A 24223-nucleotide genomic window follows, 5' to 3' on the forward strand; every position below is an offset into this window, starting at 1 on the left:
TTAAAAATCAAGGAGATCATCATTTGGCTTGCTACGCTGTGTTTAACATGGATTTAGTAGATTTGAAGCATTAAAAGGCTGAGCAAGGGTCAAAAAGTTGAATGTCATTCAGCACTTTGCTGCCTCAACCATATTTTAAAGTTTAAAGACAGTTTAAAGAGTCACGGTCTACCTGTCCATGTTAGGTTTCCCTCACTAACTTGTTCCACATTCCATTCAATCAGTCCAATCAACACCAGGTGCAAACAATTACCTGCTCTGCAAAAAAGCCTGCCTCTTCCTGTCTCATTGTCTTGCTCCTTATGCCAAACCTTTCAGCATTATCCCAATGCTGGTCCTTCTGGTCTTGCCTGCCTGTGTCTTGATCTTGCCTGTCCCCGATTATCCCCACGCCAACCAACTTGCCTGTGTTCTGACCTTGCGTGTCCCTGACTATGCTAATGCCAACTTTACCAGTAAGAAGACTTGCGCTGCCTGCCTGTGCACGCTTCTGCATGCCCCTGAACAGACAATCTGCCTCAGCTTGACTCAGTCGACCTAGCTCCTGCTTCCCATGTAGCGGTGGTCCAGCCAGCTGCTGTCACCAGTCTGGACCATTGTTGCCATTAAATAAACCACGTGTTCAGCACTTCTGTCTCTACCCTGTGTGCACTTGCGTATGCTTTTCCATCCGCTTGTGACAAAGACATCAAGTTCAAACTTTACAAAAGAGCAAAATCTTTGACAGGCTAATTTTAAATATATATATATATATATATATATATATATATATATATATATATATATATATATATATATATATATATATATATATATATACACACACACACAGTCGGCCCCCGGTTTACGAACACCTTGTTTTAAGAACAATTCGATTTACGAGCGTGGACCACAGAGATTTTTGTCCCCCACTTACGAGCAACCCTTTCGTCTTACGAACAATCCGACATGCCGGCCATTGTGTATGCAAATATATTTTCGCTTAGCTGCGTCAACAAAATCAGCAGTTGACGCTTGTGACAGTAACGTGAACGCTATTGCTCTTACAACGTCACAGTCACTGTCTCAGTCACTGTGTCAGTCACGGAGTCAGTCATGGAGATGCATATGCTATTGGTCGATTAAGGTCACCCGGTCTCACTCACGGAGATGCTATTGGCCGGCTTCACGTCAATCACAGAAATGCCGATATGCTATTGGCCTTTATCTAGCTTGATGGCACAGCTGGTCGGGATGGAAGGAAGGAGAGAAAATGAGTGAAAAACGTAAGGAAGGAATGTTGGGAAGACTTTGCAAACTTTATCTGTTAGACATAGCTTCTAAAATTGCTAGTAGCGGTAAAGGAAGAAGTAAGAGGATGATATGTTTTAGCATCTCCGTGACTGACACCGTGACTGAAACAGTGACTGTGACATTGTCAGAGCAATAGTATATCAGCGTAACTGTGTTAACTATGCGGGTTGGTCTCTGCTCCCCTCCGCCTCCACCCAGCTCAAGTTACGTCGCTCCAAAGGTAAATGTCATTTTTCCTTTGTATATGTTATTTCATTTAACAGTACAGTAGATTGTTACTCATTTTTAATATGTGTATAATGTCGTGATGTTTTTACCTTTTTGCTTTTACTTTTTTGCATGCGTTGCACGCATTCACGAATTAACATAGGTTTGGATTGCCCGTCATACGAGCAGTTCGAGTTACGAGCGTAGCCGCTGAACGGATTAAGTTCGTAACCCGGGGGCCCACTGTGTATATATATATATATATATATATATATATATATATATATACACACGTGGACAAAATTGTTGGTACCCCTCAGTTAAAGAAGCAAAAACCCACAATTCTCACTGAAATCACTTGAAACTTAGAAAAGTAACAATAAATAAAAAATTATTGAAAATTAAATAATCAAAATCAGCCATCACTTTTGAATTGCTGATTAAAATAATTATTTAAAAAAACAAACTAATGAAACAGGCCTGGACAAAAATGTTGGTACCTCTATAAAAGATTGAAAACTATTTGACCAGACTGAAATGATTAACTCATGTGTGTCCTTTAATTGACATCACAGGTGTTTCCAAACTCATAATCAGTCAGTCTGCCTATTTAAAGGGAGACAAGTAGTCACTCTGCTGTTTGGTGAAAAGGTGTGTACCACACTGAACATGGACAACAGAAAGCGAAGGAGAGAATTGTCTCAGGACATCCGAAAAAAAAATTATAGACAAACATCTTAAAGGTAAAGGCTATGAGACCATCTCTAAACAGCTTGAAGTTCCTGTGACAACAGTGGCTCATATTATTCAGAAGTTCAAGACCCACGGGACAGTAGCCAACCTCTCTGGACGTGGCCGCAAGAGGAAAATTGATGACAAATTGAAGAGACGGATCGTTCGAATTGTATCCAAAGAGCCCAGAACAACCTCCAAAGAAATTAAAGGTGAACTCCAAGGCCAAGGTACATCAGTGTTAGATCGCACCATTTGTCGTTGTTTGAGCCAAAGTGGACTTCATGGGAGACGACCACTGCTGAAAAAAAATCATAAAAAAGCGAGACTGGAATTTGCAAAAATGCATGTTGACAAGCCACAAAGCTTCTGGGAGAATGTCCTTTGGACAGATAAGACCAAACTGGAGCTAATTGGTAAGGCACATCAACTCTATGTTCATAGACTCAAAAACCAATTATACGAAGAAAAGAACACTGTCTCTATGGTGAAACATGGAGGAGGCTCAGTAATGTTTTGGGGCTGCTTTGCTGCATCTGGCACAGGGTGTCTTGAATGTGTGCAAGGTAAAATTAAATCTGTAGACTATCAAGGCATTCTGGAGAGAAATGTGCCTAGTGTCAGAAAGCTTGGTCTCAGTCGCAGGTCATGGGTCTTCCAACAGGACAACGATCCAAAACACACAGCCAAAAACACCCAAGAATGGCTGAGAGAAAAGTGTTGGACTATTCTAAAGTGGCCTTCCATGAGCCCGGATCTGAATCCCATTGAACATCTGTGGAAGGAGCTGAAACATGCCATTTGGAGAAGACACCCATCAAACCTGAGACAAATGGAGCTGTTTGCTCATGAGGAGTGGGCCAAAATACCTGTTGACAGCTGCAGAACGCTCATTGACAAATACAGAAATCGCTTAATTGCAGTGATTGCCTCAAAAGGTTGTGCAACAAAATATTAAGTTATGTGTACCATCATTTTTGTCCAGGCCTGTTTCATTAGTTTGTTTTTTTAAATAATTATGTTAATCAGCAATTCAAAAGTGATGGCTGATTTTGATTATTTAATTTTCATTTTTTTTTTATTCATTGTTACTTTTATAAGTTTCAAGTGATTTCAGTGACAATTGTGGGTTTTTCCTTCTTTAACTGAGGGGTACCAACAATTTTGTCCACGTGTGTATATATATATATATATATATATATATATATATATATATATATATATATATATATATATATATATATATATACATATATATATATATATATATATATATATATATATATATATATATATATATATATATATATATATATATGTTGTAACTCAGGGGTCCACAGTGTTACAACCTCCCTGGTTTACGCTATTTTCTTGTTTGTTTCATGCTATTTTCATCCCCTCTTTATGACATTTTCTCGGTTATACGACCAAAACTACTTTCATGACCCTAGGGGCTTGGCTGTATTTGTGTTGTTTTGCCTCCATCTGCTGGCGTTTTAAGTAATTGCACTTATTTACTATTGTCTAACTGCTTCCATGCAATGCGTGACCAAAAAACTGGTTTGCTACTCATCAGCGTCTCCTCACGGAGATGAGACGGTCTGCTATTGGTTGGCCTGACTTGTTTAAAATGGCATGGTAAAGCTTTGTTTGATTGTGAGTGGTTACAAAACCGTATGTATAGTGCATTTTACTGCTTAATTATAAGTTGAAAGGGTTAGCCATGGGTCCCAAGATTGCTAGTGATGTTAAAGAGAGAAATAAGAAGATGATTTATATAGAAACGATGCTGGAGATAACCCTTATTAGGGAATACGGGCATAACAAGCGCCGCTCAAAGGTAAATAAATCATTTCTACATTTTTTATTTATGATGTTTTTTGATTGTATACATGTATATTATATATACGTAGCACTTACTATACTATTTTGGTACCGATTTTTAGTATGTATTTACAATTTTGATGTTTTTACCTGGGGTTCCAAATGCATTAGAAATTTAACATAGGTTTGGATTGACCGTCATACGGCGAATCCAGAAGAATCCAGAGGGCCAACTAAACAGACTTTTTTTGTTTTTTTTTTAATTTTTCTTTTCTTTCAAAATCCCTTTGAATAATAGCTCTGAGTATGAGTGCACACGTGAGTGCTCTGTTTGGTCAAGCAACAAACATAACTACTTCTGTTTCATCACTTATAATTATTTTGACATTTCATTGGGGAACTCTGGATTTTTAAAATGTGACAAATCCGATTTTGTGTCCGAACACAAGATTATGAATGCCTTTTAGTAGCAGACTTTCAGGGATGACATCTGCCCCACATACTTATTGCTTTTTAGCAGCATCCAGAAGGTCTGACACAGGCTTACAATTAGTGCATTGAGCAACACATAAACAAAACTCACATCCTCACAGTCTTGTAATGTTTAAAACAACATGCCTGACAGATGGTATATTTCCCCTCCACAATGAGCCTCTGAGTGCATCTCTGATTTTAATCGGACCAGCCGACTGTGCGCAACGATAATCACCCTGTGGAGTCATTTGTCGATGAAAATGAATGGGTGTGGATCATAAAATAATAGAGGTAATAAACACTGGCATTGTTGAAAGTCATACAAACACATGGAGCATTGTCCCAGTTGTGCCTTTCCTGTTCTGAACAGCTACAGAACAGCTGCCCTAAAACAGCACATAGGATGAGCAAACGTGTTCAATCAATGAGATTTTACTGTAACAATGGTTTCAACAATTGGAAACTGCTCCTTTAAAGGGACACTGTGTAAGATTTTGACAGATTTTCATTACCTACAGCAGGAGGTGCTGCATTTACAACTGTCCGCAGCTTTAACAAACATGGCAGCCTCCGGAGAAGTGCCACGCCCCATGTAATCTAAGTTAATGATAACTAGACCTATTTAAAACATACTGTTGGTCGTAAAGAGCACACTTATTTGCAAGTTTTTTAAATTTATAATCATTTAATTCATTCATTTTTGATGAAAAACGGTCTAAATCTTACACACTGTCCCTTTAAGTCTTTCTGTGGCATACATAGATGACTTAAATCTTTAAATAACGTTTTAATTTATAATTCTTTATTCATAATTCTTATTTATAGCTTGTCTGCTCGAAAATTGTGTCGGCGTTTTGCAAAAGAGTAACAATAAAACCATTTTGCAATAGGTTGTTTCATGTTACATAAATTAAATGAACTCTTAATTTGAAAAGGAAAAATATGCGGTTCATTTATAAAATTCATCAGTGAAATCTAATGTACACCCTTACAGTGAATTTTATGGACCCCCAGGGGTACTTGTATATCCATTTGAGAAAAATTGGCCTGTGGACAATTTTTGACAATTGACCCAAAAGAACACTTTTGAGGTTATAGGTCATTATTTGTAGACTCTGTTGTCATTTAGATCAGGTTCTTTCATCCCAAACCCATTTTAGTAGAACCTTTCTTGGCTGATAGAAAGCCATGCTAGAAAAGTAACAGAACCCAGAGAAAAGTATTTTAAATTAATATCGCATGGAGTAGATTTGTAATAAAATGTGTGCAAACAACAGCTACTCTGCTAAAGATGCAAAACGAAAAGAGACACCTGCGTGTGTTTACAAAACACACACAAAATAAATGTGGGATGAGATGCTCAAGCATATTCAACAGTGTCATCCAGTAAGCCCGCATTATGTAAAATGTGGGCAAGCAACTGCTTCAGTGTTGTGCATCATATTCAGCACACTGAGTCATGGGATTCCTTTGTGTAATGGCTACAAGCAGCAACAGTTTCAACTAATACAGTACGTGAAGATTATCTATTAGAGAAGCATTCCAGTAGGATATAAATATGCTCTGCATATTAACATCATTCTATCAAAAGCAGTCTGCTAGGAAGTCAAAATCACCTTGTTGCACAGCACACAGCATCATATCAACCAACACCAAATATGCACATGCAGACCGTGCGAAACAAAGAAAGAATCATTTTGGACCTGTGGAATAGTTTGTGTGTGTGTGTGTGTGTTGTAGACACCTCATGACGTGCTATGCTACCTAATGCTGTGTTGTGTTGGATGCCTTGGCAATCGCGCACACATGCACTTATTGACACATGTTTTCCAGCTAATTGGAAATTGATTTAATGTTCTTCCATACAAAACTGGGGTTGTATAACCAACTCTATACTATAGCTGTGGTTTAAAGGAGTGCCTGTCATGAGTCACGACTGACTCATTTTAGTTTTGATGTAATCATTGCAGCATCTTCTCAACAGAAAAGCTGCACAGTATTATGCTATTCTTGTTTCCACAAAGGCGCAAGATTACACAACATCTTGAGTTTGTTTCATTGTTCTAGTGGTTTCTGAACAAAAGCTCAATTATTCATGTTAAAACGAGAAGGTTCAATTCTGAATAACAAAAGATGACTTATGTAAAAAAAAAAAAAAAGTGTGTTCGGCACATTTATCATTTTCACAATTCTACTAGTCTCAGTTATTTTAGTCTTTTTTAAACTAATTAAAAGATGTTTTGTGGCCAACAGGAACCTGCTTGCTTTTTGCTCTGTGAAGCTGACAGTTGAACCTAGTAAATCCAAGTATCTACCAGCAAAAATGAAATAAGCCAATGTTTAGTGATTAGTGCTGCGTGATTTTCTCATTACTGTTACATTTTTTGCGTACAACACAGAGACTATTACAGGTTTGCAAATATGCCTGTATTTACACACAAACACACACAAACTTTTCATTTTCAGCCTCTTTTTTTTCGCCGAATACCAACTGTCTTCTAACCCTTTGATAATATTAGAATAACATTTTGAATGCTGGCAGATACTATACCCCCAAAAGTGCTGGTATTTATCATGTCTACATCAGTAGCAATTTGCTTTGGCTTAATTAAGTACACTAGCCCTGACATTAGCGATTGAGATCTCTCAAACATCATAATATTAGCATCCAAAAGCACCAAATCGTTGAGTTAAACAGCAAATCAAAAGATATTAAGACTTCACGGCTGTAATATGAACGATATTGCTGCTGTGCGTCAGTGGAATTATTTACAGCCTTCATTTCTAATTCTTGCTTATTGAGAGGTAATAATCTTCAACTTGCTTGCTTCACTGAATAATGCCAAAACCACATGACTGAATGAGTGGGTGCAGTTTTACTCACATTATGTTGTTGTCCCAAAGCGCACAGTGAGGGTTGAGTGTTCCCTGCAAGGCACAGATATGGTCAAAATGTTTACTACACACAAAAGTAATTAAACCAAATCAACAATTAAACGTCATTAATCTACACTACAAAACTGTAATTAACCTATGGCACATTGTATTTGGCTTTCAACACATTTGTCACCATGTCATTGATAGTTTCTTTGGAAACTGCATTGGTGGTCTCTTCTTTTGACATTTCACAAACACTGTATTATCTAGAGAATTTCAAAGAAGTGGGACATAACATATTTTTGTGACTGCATTAATATTTTGAACTGCCAAATTAGCCTGCCGAGACACTAAAACGGTCTCTTGTGTCTGTATTGCTCTGATACACAATGAAAACAAGTACAATAAGCACATAAAAACTTTGTTTGTGAGAGTGTGAGTCTGTGCTTACATTGGCCAGGTGAGCCAATTCAATCTCCAGGTGGGACTGGATGGCCTTGGGCTCTGGCCTGACAGTGACAGCGATGACCTTGGAGTTCACGACAGTGTGGTTCCTGAAACGCAGACAAAGAAAATGACCACAGGAATAAATGTCACGTTTGAATTATTCTGTCTACCTTACTCTCTATTACTTTGTGACCTCGAAAGCAGTTATACAATAACTGGACACCTTAGCCTGCACAATCTAATAAAAAAGTCTGGTACAGGAGCAATCTCAAAAACTTTTCCCTTTCGAAAGATAACCATAAAAATATGGTTGGTGAAAACTATAATGTATAATGTTGCACGGCTTTTGGATTTTCTCATATATTCAAAAATAAAAGTCAATGAACTCACAACACTGGATTGATTGCTGGTAAGTGACAGTTTTGTTGACGCCCTTAAACATGCAAAAGCTGAAGTCAGAGATGCCACTTCCCGCTCTTAGCTCGCTATCCTAAACATTATTTGTTCTGAATGTAGCCGCAACCTCAGACTCTAGGTTGCCCACTTGTTCATTAATTTGTGACTGGCTGACGAACAGTTCAAGGTGTAACCTGACTCTCGCTCAAAGAAAGCTGGACTAGCCTTCATCCATAAACCGAGTGAGAACAAGCCCTACAGAATGTGGATGGATGTGTAATGCTACAACCTGCGATTGGCTTACATGAATAGTTATATAATCATGCACAGCTGCCATTCACACTTGCTTATACAGTATATATTTATTCATGTACAGTTTCAGTTAGCAACTGCATGTACATATATAGTGCTGGTCATAAATTTCCAAAGGCATTCCTGCAACTCATTCTACTCACTCTCATTGCTTATTGAGTGAAAATGCACATATCATATATATTGGTGATATTTGTTGGCACGGACTTTCCATTTTTGCTGTCAAAATTGAGATGACCCCGAAACAAACAAAGAAACAAACAAAGAAACAAAAAAATGCAAATTCACCTCTACGAGTAATGTGTGAACATTACTCATTCACTCATACTCCCAGAGAAAATATATTTTGGACTTAAATACACGTCAAAAATTAAAAAAAATAAATAAAAACAATTATCACTTGAAAATGTACCAATCTAATACTTGGGTGAGTTTAACCCAATTTTCTGGGTTGTTTTGTACAAAACCCAATATTCTATGTCGTATTACACCCCAACAACCTATTTTTGAAGTTATTTAAAAAAAACAAAAAGTATTCTGTCCACCTTTTTTTTTGGATGCATTATTGTGTTATTTTTAACCCCGTTGCTTTCTGAATGTATCTGTCAAAGGCAGCAAATGTTAGCTTATTCATTGGCACCCTGTAAAAATAAATCTTTGACATCTGTAGCCATCAAAGGCAGTGAATGAGTTAACGTTAACTGTTGTTTCAGTTTGGTGAAGAACTGCATCAAAGGGAGTGCCTTGTTATTGCACAGCCAAGAATGTGTTATTTTTTACATGGAAAAAACATTTGAAAGGCAAATATAACTTTCAAGAAATTATTGAACAACAGCAGAAGGATATTTTGGGGTTATTTTTTGAATTGACACAAAAATACTAGAAAGTAAAACTAGCAATTCCATAGGTGCCATTTGTGGGTGTTAAAGCCTGAGGCCCAAAACGCAAGGAAGCTTGAAGGCAGGAAGATCTTGCAAAATGTCATTTCATGAAACAAAAGCGAAATGACAAGCAAGTGATGCAAAACATCAAAAACACAAGAGTCCAAAAGTATAGTCACAATCCAAAACCAGGAATTACTTATGTGAGATTGAAAAAAAGGTTAAAGATTCACATAAGGGAATAGGTAGATAAGCACAGATGGACACAATCAAACACGGTGATTCACCGACAGAACAACAAGGGAAGATGAGTAAAATAGAATCTAAATAAAAGAACAACTCAACCCCATAAAAAAAAAAAAAGCCATTTGTGATACTCGAGTATGACGGAAACCAGGGAGTACAAATCAAAGCATTGCCAGGAGTGAACATGCTGCCTATTTATCATCCCTACTTTCAAGATGTGCTATTGAAGTGGTGTTTCAAAAATCATTACCTGTGATTTTACAGTTGACTGAATAGTCTCTTTTAAAGGAGAGCAGGATCAAGGCAAGACACTACAGGCTTCGCCAAGGAAGGCTGTCCTTCCAAAACCGGTGGAGCCTTTTGTCAGGCCTTTTATATGCTTTGAATCTCTTTTCAGAACATACTGTAAAATGGATATCAATGGACTTTTTGTTAAACTCTGCAGCGTGCCACTCCGAGTGCACTTGAATGACTATATTTAGAGGGAAGAAGTTATCGTGTTCTTTTTAGGCCTTCGCCATCTTGACATTTAGTAAAAGTGAACCTCCTCAAGTCTGACACTTGGTTTTGATCAGCTTATCCTGCTGAGAGGGTTCACAGTCACGTTTCACTTACAGATACACACACAACTACGCATTAAGGCCAGCTGCATTACATGACAATGGCCGTATGGTCATCTCAAAGGCTGCTTGCTGCCCTCTGGATATTGGTCCAGGAGGTGGACTGAAAACTGGTGATTGATTTGGAAGATCACCCTGCTGCTCTCTTTAGAAATATCAGACCTTAAGACACCACACGTTTTATGCAACAGAGGATGTTAATGTAATTTTATCTGCGGCAACACAGCAACACATGCCCTTGTGTGCAGCTACAGCCTGTTAAAATCCCTTTAATCCCCAAAAAGATGTGTCTATTGTAACATGTTCCAAGCACAAAAAAGTCAAGAATATGTTTTTACTGCAGAGCAAATGATCAGCTACTCCAAGTCTAATAAGTGACAAGTATGCACCTTTCAAACGATTAAAAACAAAATAAACAAAAAATAACCTTGTATTTTGTATCCTTTTTCAAATTTCAATTAGAAATCAGCCACATTATAATGTTCTTACTTTGGTGAAGGTAACATGAGCCCAAGGGTCTTGTAAAGAACTGTTCCCAAAATGAAGACAGGGGATCCTTCCATGTCTAAAGCAAAACAACAGGTAACAATTGACAAATAGTTAGTCAAAGTAATACAGTTAACTGTGATGCACAATGTATTTCTTTCTTTATTTGCATGCTATGTTTGTTACAGAAAAAAGACAAAAGTCATTTTAGTCAGTAAATACAAAGCTCCTATCATCCCCATGTGCATTCTGATATACAATTTCAAAAATCGACTTGATATTTTCTAAATGCCAATATCCCACTAATGTTCATGATGGTACTTTTTTACTCTTCAAAAGGGTTAAACTTTCAAAATTTGAATAATCAACAACTGGGATACAGAATATGGTGCAGTTTGTTCTGTAGGCATTTCTATTTGTTATCTTTGAAATATTACAGCTTAGGCAGATAACAGCAATTAACGTAATCGTATAAACGGCGAGTGTTTGATAGGGAAACAGGAAGTGCTCAGTCTACTGACTGAACAAGCAACTAGACAGACGGGCCTGCAGCTCCTTTGATTGTGTTCCGTAATTGGGTTTCATGTGATTTTTTTTGATGATCCATCTTTAATTATGGCCTTCAGGTTTGTCATTATGTGTCGGTAAGACATAAAAGGAAAATTAGGAAAGCCGCTACATTGAAGGATGTACTTGAAAAAATGAATGATCAAGATTCAATGGCCATAGGAAGCTCTGTGAAACCAACCTGCACTTTGGGTGACGAAGAGGGATTTCGGGATGACCACTTTATCTTCAGAATTTCTTGCCCAGTCCACCATGCCTTTGCGACCTTTCATGGGGAAGTTGATGTCAGTCATCACAGACACGGCTGGAAGTCTCTGGATGCTGGCCACTGCACAAAGAACACATTCAATGTCACAGGTGACATGGAGACAAAATAAATACTTATAACACAGCCGTGTTTTAAAAAAATCATTGTCAATTTCAGTCTGCAAGCCAATAATTTGATTGATTGTGGATAATAATAATCAATAAATTAATTGATTGTTAATGCCTACCATGTAGCTTCCTCTCTGCCTTGTACTAAAAACGTGATGTGAATGATGAGCATGTGCTAAAAGTCAAAACCTCTGAATTTTAACAACTAATACAGTCTCCCCATTCCTAAGTTTATTTGAGTTGAACGTTTCATTCAAATTTCCTTAATAAATATAAATAACTGTTTGAACAATGGAAAAGCAAGATTAACTCGATGCGGGCTGAGAAAACAAAACAATGCCATTACAACTCTCTCCCATTGGCTCCATTAAGCAAGTGAATCGAATATAAATCGAGTTTATTCAACTAATAAATCTCAACCGTTAAAGCAATAACAGCTTAAACTAACAGAAATCACTTTGATGGTACGCTGTCTTATAATTACAAGAATAGTGTTTCTGTCATTGACATGCCGACCAACCACACCTCATTTAGTGATCCATCACAATATGTCGAGTCGCTACAGTCACTAAGTCGTGACCCAGTTCTATGTAAGTGAAAAAAACTAAAAACGTATTCTTCAAAAATGAGTCTTTGAAGTACAGTATGCATTCATTCACTTTAAAACATACCACGCAGTTTTATACAAAGAGCCTTTAGGAGCACATTATTGGGTAAGTATTGATTAAATGGTCAGATAAAATTGTTTCACTTGAAATATAGCTACACTTTAAGTGTAACGTTAAGTCTTCTTTTCCGGAAATCAAAGTTGTATGCCAGTTGTGACCTCTAAACATTGCATAAACTGAGGACATGCTGTAATTTGTATCACCTCCCTAAGTCACAACCCCCCAACGGAGAATCACTGGTCTATGATATTGATGGACCTGCCAGGGCACTGTTATATTACATTGGTACTAGCATTGGTGCTAGTTTTACTCTTCTTAATGCACACCGTGCAGTTATTGCAAAACAATGCTACAAACTATTAGGCTCTCGCTATTTTCATTTATAACCTGTCGTACCACAGACTATTTTTATTGCTGTTAAGTGCTCATATTTAAATACGCTTCTTTTACTGATGACTTCTTCACGTGTATGTGTGGTGCTCAAGAAGGAAATAAGCTTATGAAGCAATCTTATAATATCTTGAGGAAACTATTTGTTGAGACATGCAGGGGGTGGAAACCTGAAATGACACCGTTGACTGCTGATCTTTCCTTCTATTGACTCCTATTCAAAGGGCGGAATTTTCTTGTTCAGATTTTGACGAATATGGTGGCTATTTTTTGACTTTTAAGGAGCAAATGTAAGAGCAAATGCACAAACTGAGGAGGGTAAGTGTTTCTTAAATGTTACATTCGATTCTTTCATTCATTCATTCATTCATTTTTTTTCACTAACTGTTTCATAATAGTACACACGGGCACTGTTCATGGGTACAGCAATAAGGCAAACAGGTATGTGAAAATAAGCTTCTTTGGAATAGTGTTGTTATTGTTCGACTCCATCAATGTCAACAGAGGAAGTGACCTTTTGTTAAAGGTAAGAATTATTGGAAGTTTGTTACAGTAGTGTGATCATGATATACACATGTGACCTGCTCTTACTAAACAGTTAAGAGTAGATGACGAAAATAAATCAATTTTGAATCGATTTTGAAATTTCCCCAAATGCCCTTTGATTCCTTAGATTCTCCCTTTTCCTTTCTAAGCAGCCCAAAACATGACATTGTCGTCAAAATGTATGACAATAAGATATTCAACAATGTTGTAGTCAACATGCTGGTGCTACTTGCCACATGTTACTTGTGGCTAACTATCTCGAGGAACTCACTAAGGTTCAAATACAAGCAAAATAAATGGAAATGTGAAGACAAGGCTGCCTATTAATAGTTGTTAATCAATCAGCTACAGACGTGACAGCCATCATGACACAGGCAAATGTTTATAATCCCATCGTTTCCATTAACCAAAGAAAGTGTCAGGTGTACCACTACAGGGAATATTAAGCCAAACTTTATGCAGACTTCTTTTTTAAAGATACAATGTGAAAGAAAGATGAGCGCGATATTTTCCATAAAATGACAAACGTAACTGGGACCCTAACACTAGCCTCAAGCCAAGGCGCTGGCACAGGAGCTCAAATCAGCTCATGACGTCAGGGAATACTGCCCGTACTGACCTTCAATCAATCAGTATTGATCCTGGAAAATTCTGAGACTGTCTCGGATTCATCAGAAGCTGACCAAGTAATTTTCACACATTGAATGGGAGACAATGGAAGGAAAGATCAGCTGTCAACTATGCCGTTTGACATTACTGCCGCATGCTGGCATGGCTGTGTGTTGTCTCAGCAAATATATTTTTTTAAATTATTATACAGTAATAGCTTATATATATATATATATATATATATATATATATATATATATATATATATATATATATATATATATATATATATATATATATATATATATATATATATTTTTTTTTTTTTTTTTTTTCATCCTGAGGTACTCTTTAACCATTTCTACTGTATTTGGCAAGCTTGACTTTGGTCATGCACTAGCTAGTCAACAGACAACAAAATAAAATGCACAGTCAGTGGGACTTAATACTTTTAATAATCACAAGTCTGCTTTTTCTTACTTTAATTTATAAAATACTGATCATAAGTGTGTCACAAAACCCAATAGCCGACAAACCGCCTCTTAGTAAATCAATTTGAATTCACATTTACTATCTCATACACCTGGAGGGGGAGCCCTGGAGCAAAATAAAGAATTTCCTTAGCGTTGCTTAAATGTGTTCCCAACAGAAAGTGCGTAATCCGAGCTAGTATTGGCATCCGACAACCAGTATACAGGTAATCTCCTTAATCGTTCTCTCCTTTTCTCACCTCCCTGTAGAGGCGCCACAAAGGGTCTGTCCGTGCACCACGACAAGTCTCCAGATCAAGCAAACGAGCCTCGGCATTACAAGTGGAGGATAAAGCTGGCCTGTTCTCCACCTGCTTTCACAGCCTGTGCCAGTCAGGTGCTGCTTCAGAGAGGGGAATGCGAGGCTAATCCCCATTGATGCAAAAGCTCCATTGTTGGGCACTCTTTGCCAACAATACCATTTGGATCTTGGCAAGGCTCCACGCTCGGATGAAGACTGTGACGGGAAAGGCGTGCCTGTATGTTTGGGATGATCCGGGAGCGGCCATGAAATCACATTGCACCAAGTGCGTAAGAAGGTGCCAGATGCTGGGTGCGGCAGCACTTTGGGTGCCTTTTTAGTCATGGGGCACAGCATGAAAGGCAGCACTATAGAGGAGAGGCTGCTTTTCACAGTGCGGGGTAATTCTGCATGTAAACGGGGCTTTGCATCTGCCCGATGGGGCTCGGCAACACAAATAAAGCAATCATTTAGGATTGTGATGCGATTCAGTGCACCGAGAATGTGGTTCAATTTCACATGAGGGAATTATGCTGCCGCTCATTACGTTTGAATGCTGCAATGATGCACTCAGCCTTAACTACACTCCTCGCAAAAAAAGTTTCAGTTGACAATTTCAAACGGGACCATAATGCATTCTAACCTTTACAAGTGAAGTGAATTTGACTTTCTATGAATCTTTAAAGGCACGTGCCCATCTGTTCAATGTTGCAGTACTAATAGAAATGTGTTTGATCCATAAATCTACAAGTACATTTCCTGGTTCAACTGTTTAAAAAGTTCTCTTCCTTGCGCTGTTCCCATTCTTCATTCAAATTTTTGTCACTTGTGCAAAACATACTGACATAATGGAACAGTTAGACCTTTTCATTCAAAAGTTTAAAGAGGGTCAAAATAACTATAAGTGTTAAGGTTAGAGTTAGGACAAGATGCATTCTAAAAACGCATCCGAAAGCTGCCCGAAATTCAACCAATGTAACGAGCAACACCAACAGAAAAAAAGCTCTGGTAAAACCTTAGACCATGGAACATTGGGTTTACAATTTTAGTTCCTGAAAGTATAGTATTATCAATTCAAGAGCCTTCCCTAAAATGTCCTTCATAATATTGCGGTATGTCCAAAGCACCATTTTGTCCACTGAGTGCCAAAAAGGAAAAGAGCTTGAGAGGGAAGCTTTTGTAACGAGTAGCCCTCATTCAACATTCAACAATGTTGAAGAATTTGTCTTCTAAATATGTTCTGCAGTTCATTGGATAAGTCAATGTCAGATTCAAGATGGTAGCTTGCTAACAGGCTTTTGACTTTGTACAATGCAAGCAAATCTTGCTGAAGCGCTGCCTTTCGCTAAGGCCTGCATTTTTACAGCTATTCATTTGTCTATTTATTATTCAATAGTCACAGTGTCTAAATGACTGTGAGACATTTTCAAATATCTGCTAAAAAGCTAATGCGTGATAGAGGTCAGGATGATGTGATTTGATCTTAAACAGGTAAGTTTCAAACACTTTAAAATTGACAAATGATATATTTAAGACAAGTTGTGCAATATCAGGAAATGTAATTAAATAATCACTATATTTTTAAAATGTGTATGTGTGAACATTAAATGTGAAAAATGTTCTTGCGGGAGGTAATAGTAATTATTGTCTTATAATGAGAGTGAACTTCAAGTTCTTGATGGAAAGCGGCTAAAAGCACATTTGACAAAGAACGTAAAAAAGCCAAGCTTCAACCACAGGAGTGATTTTTTTTTTTTTAACTGATTTGGAACCCATATTTATGATAGCATTTGTAAAGTAGATTTTCCACATAAACTAGTTCAGCCTGCAAATTTTTAAGTGAACTAGTTGAGTTCATCTCTGGGCGGCACTGTGGCAGACTGGATTGCACGTCCGCCTCGCATTGACAGGTTGTGGGTTTTCTTCCGGCTTTGGTCTTTCTGTGTAGTTTGCATGTTCTCCCCGTGCCTGTGCAGGTTTTACTCTGCGCAGTTCAGCTTCTTCCAACATTCCAAAAACATGCCGAGTAGGTAAATTGAATACTCGAAACAGTCCTAATGTGCGTCTTTTGTCAACCGCCTCAGGGTGTACCTTGCCTACAAAAAAGACAGCTTGGATAGGCACCAGGATGCCCAAGACATTTCTGAGGTTAAGTGGCTAAGCCTCAGTATGCAGTTTATAACTGAAATGTTTTTGATCTAAGCTAATTGTTCAAAAATGAACTGCATTTTTTTGTTTTCTTTCCTCACCTGCCCAATGTTTTGCAGCAAAATGACAAACTGGCATTTACCCATTGTTGTCATTCGTGCTGAATGAAAAAAAATAGGCCATTTTTTGTTTTCTTTATCAGGATAATAATAGACAACAATGGTTATTCTAGAAAAATACAATGTATGATTACTGCTTACTTGTTTTGACTTTATTTTGAAATGACAATAAACCGACCTGTCTCAAGGGAGAAATGCATCCCAGAGTGGTGCTATATCCAATTATCAAATGTTAACACATGCAAAGTAGCTTATATGTTCCTAAATAAGGAGATATTATAATAAATGTTTGAAAACAGTTATTTATCTACTGTCATATAATTTTGATAAATTATTGTTATTTTAAAAGTTTGACTTTTAAACACACATCAGGACTCAGGACTGTATTATGCAAGTAAATCACATTAGTAACTTTTTATGGATCGGTAATCCTCAGTATTTTTATACTTTTAATCTTCTCACACACTCTAGCCAACTGATGCGGGAAGCAATCATTTTTTATGTAGGTGTGTGTGTCGCACTACTGTATAATTGGATCTCCAAACGCTTATTCAATTGCCCAATATTTTCCTGTTTAAAGTTGAATGAACTTTGCTTTAACACTGTTCCAGTGAGTCTTAAAATTGTATTCAACCAAGCACTTTCAATTCCCAAGCAATTCCCGTTTTCCACAATAAAAATTGGTTAGCATAGCAATTAGCATGGCTTTGCCAGTTTTTTTCCTTCCTGACATTCTCATGAAATGTTTCTATTTTAAAATGTTCTAATAGCACTGTTTATTGGTGTCGACATGCTTGTTGTTGTTTTTTTTCACTCTCAATTATGTATTGTACCTCGATGACGTGTGCATCTGAGCGACTGTTGATGGCTGAGGCTGCCAAATAATGGAGCTTTCCGCCAAATTAAGGCTTATTTACAGTGAGTAGTTATCTTGTATAGTGACAAGACAAAACCTGGCACTCTTGACCACAAATGAACTGCCTTGGGACAGTTCATTAATTGGTCCCAAAATGAGCTTGTTCACAGAAATGTTCACAAGCAAAAATAGACCGTTCAGTTGTCGTTTGCCCAAAAATATATATGAGGTAATGAACTTTCTTTCATTGAACTCATTCAGGCACAGCACTAATTCTGTTACTTAAAATTCTGTGAGCCAAGGACAGTTAGGACTGGCAACCTTTTCCAAGTCTTCCGGGTCAAGAAGCTGCACCAAATAGACAAAAAAAAAAAAAAAACTCCTGTGACTCATCCTGCCGCTAGGCATTCAAGTGCGTCGTTTGTTCAAGGACCAATGATTGTCATGAGCTGCTCTGGCAAGAAGCGGAAATTATTGATCTAAAAACAAGTGGTAATTGATGCATGTTTCAAAGTATACTGATTTTGATCCTAAACTAACTATGAAAAATACATCATTCTGTACCTAAACTACTGTATGTTGTTGGGCTGAAGGAGAACAATAGTATGCTGGATTTTCTTATGACTACGTTTACATTCTTCTCGACAAATCAATAACAACATTGTAAGGTTAATTCTCAATTATTACGAGGTTTCATTTCTCTGAGCAGTTCCTTTTCCGTTTTCCATTTAGAAATATCTATTTGACCCTTTTTACTTCATGAGACTATTGCAATGAAGAATCAACAACTCATTCTTAGTTTTAGTGTTCATAGTGTTATTTTTATCAATTATAATTTTCTTATAAATTATAAATATAAATTGTTTTTACACTTTATTAGTGTCACAATGTGTTTTTACAATTGTTACAATATTATTGCCAAATGCTGCTCTAGTGTTACCGTTATGTTTCAGAATTGAATTCATGGAATCCAAGCAAATGTAAACTATGAAATTAACAGAAAAAAACCTTTAAATATATATAAATATATAGATCACAATACATATACATATATATATATATATATATATATATATATATATATATATATATATATATATATATATATATATATATATATACATATATATATATATATATATATATATATATATATATATATATATATATATATGTGTGTGTGTGTGTGTGTGTGTGTGTGTGTGTGTGTGTGTGTGTGTGTGCGTGAGCGTGTGCGTGTGTGTGTGTGTGTGTATCCACCTTTATGGAAATCATGCGCTAAAAAGCTTCTGCATGTCGAGTGTTTTCGATAAGTGGGTCAAATGCCGGCCACTGTAAAGAAGACACGCTCGGAAGAAAACCCACTCCTCCGGAGGAATTGCCTACCAGCCCAGCTGTTCATGCTCACATTCATTTGCATGAATAAATCAAGACCGCTGTTCTATTATTCCTTTCTAGTGAGGCGGCATCCATGGCTGACTGAGGAATGAAATGCCATTGAGACCTGCGATCATCCAGGAGGCAGTGCGACACAAACTAAAAGAACCCATGGGAGCATTAGCGAGAGGAAATTTTGTTCCAAGACTCATATCAAGAGAAGGTTTGTTGAGAGTTTTAATCTCCACTATGGCCGGTGGTGCATTAAAAATGGTTTTCAAGTTCATTACAGCTTCAATGAATAACTTGTAATTTCACTTCAGCTCGATAACGTTCTATCAGGAACACCCACATTATTCTTCCACATCTCAAACAATCTTGTTATTGCTGAAATTGAACATCAGAACATGATATGCAATGTGCTAATGTAATTACGTGGATTACAGCATCACACTTTAACAGTGACAGCACATTTGCCATCGATTCCTTATCAACATTTGATTGGAATATGAATATTAAAAAAAACGGTTTTAAATGAATGGCACACAGTATTTAATGCTTATTTAATGATTTATTTAGAAATGTATGGCCAAAGATGATAATAACTTATACACTGTTTTGATCGAAAGAGTTAAAAGCACAATTAGAGCAAAGTATTGAAATCTTAATTGAACCAATGCGCCTGACTCTCTGAACCCAACAAGAGACCGGGAGCTGGTGTTTCTTTTTTCTGCTTCCTATTTGTTGTATTACACACTCAAAGATGAGTTTAGTGGACTGGAAATTCATTAGAAAACAATGTATCTTACAGAAATAAGAAAACAGAGGTCTTGGAATCCCACTGTGAGTATTTTTTCTTGGCGAGACCGCAGGGCGTTACCCTAGGGGGGCCTTGTCGAGGAATTCCTAACAATTCCATCAACTGCATGGTAAACAAGGAGATGAGAAAAATGGTTGCAAGGGATGCCATTTTGGAACAAATGTGGTTAAAAAGACATGATTACTTGAAACTGAAAGATATTCTACACATACTTACAAATATCCATCATATTGTATGCTTTTAAGGGTGGGGTAGTGATCATAATTTGCATTTAGATTCCGTTAAAAAAAAGTGTCTTGTGCTGCTTGTTACACCATTCACTCATGGAATGTGTGTTTTTCATGACAATCTAACACATTTAGACCCCTAGCGCTGTTTTATTAAACATTATTGATCCCCAGCAGTTTTTCTCCACATTGTGCTTCACGCGCCATTTCTGCTAAATTAATGATAGCTGTAGAAACAGAAGCTCAGAGGCTCACTCTTACCCAAGTTCCCAGTCATCAGATAAGCATTGTGGAAATCCTTCATTCCCAATCCAACGATGTGGATGAATTCCTCTATGACCTGCATGAGCTCCACCGCTCCGGGATAGATCTGCACGAGACAACAAATAATTAAATAAATCACAGAGAAAGCACCTCATTTTCCACTCTGCTGATCTGAGTTCAAACACACTGAATCTGTCTGTGGGGAAACAATGCGGGGAATAAAGTCAAAACAAATTCAAATAAAAATGTGATTAGAAATAACCCTGCGGCTAATGCTTACTGGAGCAGATGACTCGCCCCATTCGATGAGATTATATCATACGATTATACTATTAGAATTCTATGCATTCTATATAGCTGTGGTCTCCAACCTTTTAATCACTAGAGACTGGTCGACGCTTGAGACGCGCATCGGAGGGGGGAGGGCCTCAAAATGTACAAAAATGTAGGCAAATTTACATTAAGTCAATCTTAAAACAGAATTACAAAAGCTCAAACATATAACATGATGAAGATAAGCACAAATATCAGCTAGCATGTTACCCACAGTCACAAGTTGTTGGATCAATAACCAAACTAATGTTGGCCATATTATCATACATCAACATTCTCACAAAGAAAGTACAACTTTCAGAGAGTCGTGGGCCAGATTTCACAGAGACAAAATGTGCATCACCAATTGACTGCTCTCAAAACCACACCATCCTTCTCACTATAAAACAGAATATCAACAACGGCCAGAGATGGCGCCAAAAACAAAGATCAAGCCAAAAAAAGCACAAATGAATGAACTGTTAAACTAAATCAGTTCCAAAACATTATTTTGGGTGCGACCCACGCGGCCCAGTACAAGTTGATCCACGGACCAGTACCAGGCCGCGGACCAATGGTAGGGGACCATCGCTAAATAGTATTGTACAAGGGTGACCTCTGCAAAACCAAATCTCTCAAACAAAAAAGTCATTGTGCATATTATATTATTCATTATTACTGCCATACCTGATATACTGTGTGAATACATGGGGTTACACATCTAAAACACTCTTGTCTACTAGCTCCAAAAAAGTGCTATATGAGTTATTAACTGCTCAAATTATGCAGAATTTTACCAATCCATTATTTGCTATATTAAACACTCTCAATTTCTATGATTTAGTCGAATCTAAAATAGCACAAATAAAGTACAAAGCATTCAACAACCAATTTGGTAGCACTATTCAGAAGCTGTTCAATAACAAAGATGGGTTTTTATAGTTTATGCAGCACAAATGACTTATAAAAAAATGAAAATAAGAACAACTGTATGTCTTCCCTCAGATGTTCATTTATGTAAAAACTATTAAATTGAACTAAAGAAGTATCACTCACTTTGTTCAAAAAGAGACTCAATTAATACTGATTCAAAAATATAAAAAATAGTTATGAATTAGAAATTACTCACTCTTTAAAATGCATTTTCTTATTCGTCTATATCTGTACAGCTAAATCACAGCTAATAGGATGCTCTCATAACATAATTATTCATACACATGTTAGGTGTGTTGTTTTGGAATATGTTGAATGCAGGGTAACCTACCAGAGGATCAACATGAGTCAAAGTTTTTGCACTCCTTCCTACTCCCTTTGAACATATAAACCATAGTGTTCTGTTATATTCATTGATTCCTTTCTCTTTTCTTTGTTTTCTGCTTTGTTTCAACATTTTGAAACGTGTTTACGTGAAGAATAAACCAATCAATAGAAAGACTTACTTAAACACCTTGCGCCTTTATTTTCAAGGGTAATTCTCAGTTCAGTTTTTCATCTTATGGAGACATAACACATAATTTGCATGGCAAAGAATTAACAGATGTAAAAAAAAAAAGTATGCATACTTGAATGAAATTGTCGCAGTCTAAACACCAATATACATGATGGGAAATTTAGCCTTGTATAGTTGAAAAGAAATCAAAGCTGATGTAAGCGATGTATTGCAAGAAACTATGATGTAATTTGTTATACGAAAGGCTGCAGCTTGCATACTATATATAGTGGATACCTTTAACAGACAAATCAAATGTGGGAAGCTAAGTCATTTCATGAAAGCGGATAGTTGATGTGGTTCTTTGTGGTCAGCGCCACAGACAGCTCCACAAGCTCAGCCATTGACACTGGGGGCGCAGTAAGCGATTTCCTCCAGGTCAATAAATCAAAGGCTTGGCAATCCCTTAACTGCCCTCGCCGAAATGGACCCACTATCCGGGCTGCTCGTCCATACACTGACAGATCAAATCAAAGCACGGGCTTGACAAGGGGGAATCCCCGCCCCATCCCTCCGCCTCCAGTTATATTGTGTATAACTAAACTTGACAATAGTCCCAAAGCATCAACTTTGAACAAAACACATTCCTTTAACAAATGTGAGCACAAAATGAGACTTTGAAGTAATTTAAAAATGCCTTTAAGTGGCATTTAGCAATTAGCACCTCACTAAATATATTTTGGCCAAGCACCTGAGGCAGAGGTCCCTCTTGTCAGCTTCGTGTATGTGGGTGTGTGTGTGCGCGCGCGCGCGTGTGTGTGTGTGTGAGAGCGAGGGGGGGGGGCGTCGAAAGTGGATCAATCAAAATTGAGATTCTCAAACACAGCAGTCAAATTAGCAGCGGGTGTTGGGGCGGGATGGGCGCGGCAAATAGAAACGCACATCACCTCTTCCGGCATGTTGACGCACAGCGCAGTCATACGCATTATACTAGTCTCCATGGCAACTGTAAAGATGTGAAGGCAGCACAGGGAAATGGCTGCAGTGGAGTATCTTTAGACAAAGCTCTTGCTTCCCTCGCCATGGTAACAGTGACAGGTTGTGAATATATAGTGATCCCTGCACCCAGCCAAGTCTACAGCCAGCAAAACCTCACAGTGAGGTGCTTTATGAGGTTTTTTTTTTTTTTTTTAACATCTTCAACGCACGGCGTGTGGGTGCTGTGCAAACGGAGTGACGTGCGCTCATTAAGGCTACACAAGCTAGCAAGTGTGGGGAAAAAAATAATAAGTGTGAAGTCCCGGCATAGTCTGTCGAAAGCAGAATTGAGTGCGAACGTCAACTTGGCGGAAATGAAGCAGCAACTTCTTTTTTCCTGCACTTCCTCAAATCTGTTCCTCCCGTTGTCTGATGCATTTCGCATCAGTGAGTTTCAGTGAGAGAAGCAAACAAATTATGGGGCCTGTCAGACTACAGCTGCCATGAATAGAAACTTAAATACAGTGTATACGGGCAGCTGGGACCAGCTGTCAACAGCAAACGGATCTAACTGGATTTTAGTTGGCGTCAGTGTGTTACCTAATTCAGGTGGATCTGGCATCGGCATCAGAGCAGATGCCCTCTCCAGACTTGCAGCTATCACAGGTGGCATCTTGTCTAGGTTGTATTTTAGGGGGGCTTCAGTTTGCAAACACAAGCCGCCGCGTTACGGCGATGCCATCTTTCAAAGCTCTGACAACAGTAGATGTAGCCCGTAGCTACTATTCATGGATAAACAGCGTTGCAGGGGACTGTTGTGGTTTGAGCCACGACATATTACTGCAGTGCTGCGGCTCTTAAATGTGCATCCTCTAATCATAAGTGATTTTGCCCAATTTCTCCAGCCTACTCAACAGAGACATGCGCGGGAGGAAAACGGACTTTTTAGCTGCTTCACCATAATCAATAGAA

At 37.7% G+C, this 24223-nt stretch overlaps 1 protein-coding gene across 7 annotated transcripts in view; it reads right to left on the minus strand.

Moving 5' to 3' along the window:
* The window catches only part of adgrb3 (adhesion G protein-coupled receptor B3), a 128559-nt gene that overhangs the window by 30768 nt on the left and 73568 nt on the right, over window positions 1-24223 (minus strand). For all 7 annotated transcript variants that reach the window (XM_088420859.1, XM_088420857.1, XM_088420855.1 and 4 more), the window contains 5 exons: window positions 20530-20638; window positions 11544-11690; window positions 10799-10874; window positions 7859-7961; window positions 7415-7458 (listed from right to left, as the gene is read on the minus strand). In XM_088420859.1, the coding sequence (XP_088276985.1) occupies window positions 7415-7458; window positions 7859-7961; window positions 10799-10874; window positions 11544-11690; window positions 20530-20638 (479 nt within the window). The remainder of the gene's footprint in view (window positions 1-7414; window positions 7459-7858; window positions 7962-10798; window positions 10875-11543; window positions 11691-20529; window positions 20639-24223) is intronic.

The sequence above is a fragment of the Hippichthys cyanospilos genome, chromosome 8 (assembly GCF_059441005.1).
Source record: "Hippichthys cyanospilos isolate Australia breed blue-spotted pipefish chromosome 8, RoL_Hcya_1.0, whole genome shotgun sequence".
In the NCBI taxonomy this organism is placed as follows: Eukaryota; Metazoa; Chordata; class Actinopteri; order Syngnathiformes; family Syngnathidae; genus Hippichthys; species Hippichthys cyanospilos.